This window comes from Merops nubicus, unplaced genomic scaffold (genome assembly GCF_000691845.1).
Source record: "Merops nubicus isolate BGI_N331 unplaced genomic scaffold, ASM69184v1 scaffold16460, whole genome shotgun sequence".
NCBI classification, from domain to species: domain Eukaryota; kingdom Metazoa; phylum Chordata; class Aves; order Coraciiformes; family Meropidae; genus Merops; species Merops nubicus.
The window spans coordinates 8,035-13,514 of NW_008583674.1; the positions used below are offsets into that span (position 1 = coordinate 8,035).

General features: G+C 44.3%; 1 protein-coding gene across 1 annotated transcript in view; it reads right to left on the reverse strand.

Moving 5' to 3' along the window:
• LOC103774396 (calcium-transporting ATPase type 2C member 1-like) overlaps positions 1–5,474 on the reverse strand; it is a 12,908-nt gene extending 7,434 nt beyond the window's left edge. The window contains exons 1-5 of the mRNA XM_008941802.1: positions 5,322–5,474; positions 3,793–3,948; positions 3,090–3,158; positions 584–659; positions 1–61 (exon numbers count right to left, since the gene is read on the reverse strand). Of these exons, the coding sequence (XP_008940050.1) occupies positions 1–61; positions 584–659; positions 3,090–3,158; positions 3,793–3,948; positions 5,322–5,474 (515 nt within the window). The remainder of the gene's footprint in view (positions 62–583; positions 660–3,089; positions 3,159–3,792; positions 3,949–5,321) is intronic.
• Positions 5,475–5,480: the final 6 nt, after the last annotated feature.

Below are 5,480 nucleotides of genomic sequence, written 5' to 3' on the forward strand. Positions count from 1 at the left end.
CCGATGGTGAACATGTCCAGGATGTGCTTGCCCTGCAGCCAGCCAACCAGCATAATAACCCCTGGGAAGGGAAGGGAAGGGAAGGGTCGTCAGGACAAACACAGAACTAACACACACTGTAGCCATACAGGGGCAAGCACTGAATAGCCAAAACCAAGCTTATCATTGTGCTACCTACAAAAATCCGCTATTTCTTTCACTGTCAAAGCACAATTCCAATAGATTCACACCAGTATGGCAAATCAGAAGAAAGTTTCTGCCCATCAAGTTGCCCAATCATACCAACAGCGAGGAACTCGCGTGCACCCTAATCAGAATACAGGACACTGGAATGTGAAAGGAAGCATGCAGAGGTCAAAAAGTAAGCCTGAGAAGTATCTCTGCAGGAAGATGCCAGTAGACACCCCCACGATAGTTACGTCACAGTAATAATCTTCAAATCACTAGTGGGACAAAGTCAGAGGGACCAATAAAATGAGGAGCCAAAATATTTTTAAAAGAGATCAAGCCTTCCATTTCCCAAGCCTACATGTTAGTTTAATTTACATGATAATTTGTAAGCCTTTTATATAAATTCTCTTACCTATTATACCAAAGGAATACAAGGAAAGCTGTTTTCCCAGGAGATCCATGCTCTTCTGCAGAGGAGTCTTTGGAGCCTTGGTGAATGTTAAAGCACACAGCAGTTAACAAGCACAGTTAAAAAGCATGAACTGTATCAGCCATTACTTCACAAGGGCAAATTTCAGACTCCAACAGTAAGATGCAGTTTTACCCTGTGTCCCCATGTATGAAAACAGGCTACTCTGTTCCATTCTTGTGTAGAATTCAAGAACGCTTCAATGACATTAAAAATTTATTAGAAATAGTCTGGGAGCTTTGTGATGTCTACAGCAAATCTAATACAAAAAGTCATATAAAAGGTTTTACTGGAGAAAAAAAAAAAAGCACCAAACCCAAACCAGAAAACCCCATGGGGACTAAAAGCCACAGCACTTCCTCCGAGAGCAAGAAGTTCTTGACAGCAAGAATAAAGCTTGCTTTTCAAGACAGAGGCATTAGATCCCTGGAAGGCCAATTGCATCTCAAGATGAAGTTGTTAATCATCTGCAGGAAATTCAATTTAGCCAAACAGAAGACTACAGAAATATCTACACAATCTAGTGTCAAAAAAAAAAAAAAAAGGCTTAGAAAGGAGGGAACACAAAGTAAAAATTTTAACTCAAACAAAAAAAAACCACCCCAACCAGTCAACCAACAAAAAAATCCACTTCCTGTTTTGTTTTACATTGGACATCAGTAAGTTTGGGATTTTTAATAGTAATATATGGTGGGTTACACTACAGAAGGTGTGGCAAGAAAGACAGGATCATTGTGAAATCACCTTTGTTACATAAGTTATGAAAAAATTGTGTACACTCTGTATGAGAAAGTTGGTTTGAGTCACTCCTACCTTCAGATCTTACTTTTCAATGAGTTTACTGTAACAAACAACAAAACCAAGCCTACAATACTCTTGATGTTTCAGAATATCCCATATATAGAACACTCACACAGGACTGTGTTGTTTCTTTCATTAACAGTGACCCTTGCTACAATACAGATGAAACGCTGCTGAAGAGATGTTTGCCTTCTCCTCAGGGGTGGATTCCCCTTGGGTGCCTGCACAGCAGCACTCCCTCGAGGGGTGCTGCAATGCCAGTTCATGCCCTTAGCTGCTGTTCCAGCAGATTCCAGCAATGTAAATGTCTGGGGAAAAAAAAGTGCTGCCGGCACCCTGCCTGAAGGTGTCCTGGCAGCTGGAGATGGACTGTCTGCTGCTGATCCAAACTGGTCCTGGCAGCTGGAGATGGACTGTCTGCTGCTGATCCAAACTGCTCATGCAGCCAGAGAAGCAGCGAGAAGGCACGAGATGCACAAAGCACTCAAGAGTCTGATTCCCATGTCGAAATGCTGGGGTCTGAACCCCGAGCCCCACATTAAGGTTGACATGTGGGTGATTCCCACAGCCCTTCATCCAGAGGGGTGAGTTTGCCTTAGAGCTTCCCCCCAGGGTGCGGCCGGGCCTGCAGGGAGAGCCAGAAGGGAAATGAGCCCCAGGGGTCCTGCACTGAGTGAACAAAGGTTAGGGCTCTGCGTGGGATAAAAGCTGGGACCACTGGCAGGAAGGGAGGAGTGTCTGTCTGTGGGGTGGATGCACTTCACAGAGCTTCCTGGTTGGGGAAGGACCCTCCTGACTCCCTCGAGCTGGGCCCTGGTCAGGTTGGACCTCTGTAAACACGGGCTAGGAGGGTGAGAGCTGCCATGTGGGCACCTCTGTCCTGTGTGCTCAACCTGCTGACCTGGCTGTCTCCCATTCCACCCATGGGCAGCCTCGGATCCGTGTTTGTTCCGCCTGTTGTCAGTCGTGCAGTATCACTGTTGGGGTCGTTGGGGGTGGTGTCAGTGGTGTGTGAACTAATTGACTGATCTGTACCCCCAGTGACTGTCCATGGAATGTCTTTTCTACATTCAATACAGTCCTGTTACTGGTTTGTCTTTCTGCTGGCTGTGGGATTCCTGCTAGGCCTGGTAACTGGCCAGACACATGTAGATCAGGGTACCGTGGTAAAGAAGAATCACTGTGGAGACTGGCAGACAAGAGTCAAAGGGAGCTGATAAAAGGATAAAGTGGAGACCGTGAAGCAGCAGCAGACACATGGATAGCCCCAAAGCACACTGCTCATCCAGGGAACCCACAGTCCTGTGCACGCAGCACAGATCTGCAACAAATCCCTTCCACACAATGTTGTTCCACTTGAAAAAAAATCCACTGCCACACCTTGCAAATGGATTTGTTCCACTGAACAGGTTCAGATTATTATTTTCACAGTTAGCATTTTCAGGTGAGTTATGGATATTTTGTTGCACTGAATTAAATTACTACCTTCACATTCAAGAGATAAGATTTGTTTCACTAGAGGAAGGAAAAACACTAACAGCAACGTATTGAAGTTTAACCAAATTCCCGTGAAATAAATTCAGAGTTTTAATTCATGAAATATACATTTACAAAATACACATCTTTTCTTCTAAATACTCAATCTTACCTCTTCTGCTTGCATCATTTTGAAAACCTCCCCAAATTCAGAGTTTTCTCCTGTTCCAATAACTATCCCCTAAAAAAAGCAAAAATAAAGCCAATTCAAATCTGAAGTTTGATGGTAGCAGTTGCTCTTGACAACTTTCACTCAAACAGGGGGCAAATGCTATTTAGTCTGCAACCATTCTGTTAGCTTCATTTATAAAATGAATTCTTGGCACAAAAAAGGAGGTTTTTTTGCTGAAAAACATTTTGTCTCTGTGAAACAAACTCCTATTCTGCATGCTGCTTAAGTACTTAGCAACCAGCAGTTTCAAAACTCAAGTAGGGTAACACCTTTCTAACACTAACCACCACTTTATTTTCAGTTACAGATTTTTTGTGAATGTAGTTCTAGAAGCAAAATAAGACATCCTAGACAGAAGTTTTACATCTGCTCCCTATAAATTCGAGCTCTCCTGGCCCTATGTTAGTTTTCTTTTTAAACTGGTGCCTGAAAAAGCATCAATGAGAAAAACTCTGCAGTGTATCACAGTAAGTATTCTGTATTTCCAGGAAAATTGTTGTTTCTATTCCATTTCTATTGTTTCAGAAAACTCAAAATATGTCATCGTTACATTTCTCAATTGACAGGTGAACTTTAAAAATATGAACTGCCTTCAAACAGTTGAAACATGGAAAATATTCTTCTCTGCCCACAATGATTTTACCTTTGCTTTTCCACATCTGACCAACGTTCCCATGAAAGCAATATTGCTCCTTGAAGTCAGGTCTCCATTGGTTGCTGCAGGCTGAGGAGCTGTAGACTTAGAGCAAGGAGCTGTCTCCCCTGTGAGACTGGATTCGTCAATAGAAAGGTCCACAGCCTGTGAAAGCAGAACAGGTAAAAAGCACAACAACCTTCTTTAAGTAGTGGAAAGTGTTAGCAGAAGTTTCCCATTAAAAACTTCCATTAAAAGTCTGTCCTGTGTATGAAAGGCTTCAGAATGTAAACTGCTTAATTACCATTGCTACAATTTTCTAGGACAGCATCAGTCAGACTGTGCAGAAGGGACCTAGTTCTTGCCCCGAAATTATGCTCCCCATACAATTTTTTAAAACCCCACCACCTTGTAACTGTGCACAGTAGAGACAAGATCAAAATAAGAGCACGCTCTTGTTTTTGAAGGAATCTGCAGGAGTTGTTCAGGCTGATAAATTTTCACCTGGTGTGGGGCTACAGACAGGTGGGAAACTTCTGTTCCTGCCTGCCCCTGCCCCAGGCATGCTACTCTCAGAGCAGGCTCCCACCTTCCAGGAGGGCAGATGCTGCTGCAGCTGCAGCTCAGTGCCCACACAGAGACTGCACAGCTGCTCAGGGAAAGGGAACGTGTCCTGCAGTCACAAAAACCAAACCCACACAAGTACCAGCTGTGCCAGAGGGACCAACAACTGACCACCTAGGCAAATTTCTCAAGAGAGCCACGAATCTGCCTCAGTAACCACCTTGTTTAGGCTTTATTTATAAAATGAACACTGATTAATCCAGTATCAACTGTGGACATACTGACTATGCAGCTCACCATACCCAGAAATTACTTTAATACGATAGGTAATCCAGGTACTGGGCAACCTGAGGATGCCCCATCTGACAGAAAAGTAACATGACATTATTCAGTCAAAACCATGAAAAACAGCAAGATGAACATGTACACATTCCACTTCATTTTCAGAGAATCTGCAAGTGCTGTTGCAGTGCTATTGCTTCAGCTCAAGCACTTCCAGCAGTACTAATGCTGCAAATTAAGTACTTAGACAACTAGATGATACAACACCACACACTGATTAAAGTACCAGAGAGGAAAGATTATGCTGCCACTATGTCACTCTTTTTCTACTACTCCACTGTCAGAGAACACTGAAACTATACCCTAACAATTAGTGCAAACAAAGACTCAAAGACACCTGACAAAATCTCTTAGCATTCAGACTGAACTCAATCATTTTAGAACACATGTAACACTGAGGGAAAAGTACTAATCTATAACTTTCAAGAATGCATTGCTACAGAAAACTGGAGAACTCTCTCCTCTCACGTCTTACAGTGAGAAGTCACACACACTCTTAGGAATGCGCAATTACATTTGGAAAGCAGTTGTTTCAAAACGTCTGTGGGAATGGTTGTGACATTACTGCCCATCAGCACTCAGTGTCTGTGTCCCCCGGGCCCCACGGAGCAGGAGCAGTGCCAGGCACCCACCTCGAAGAGCCGCAGGTCGGCCGGGACTCTGTCCCCCACGGCCAGGCAGACGGTGTCCCCAGGGACCAGGTCCCGGGCCAGGGTGTGCTCCAGCCGCCCCTCGCGCACGCTGCGGGACACGTGGGGAGCGTGAGTGGATCCCCTGCCCCCCATCCCTGC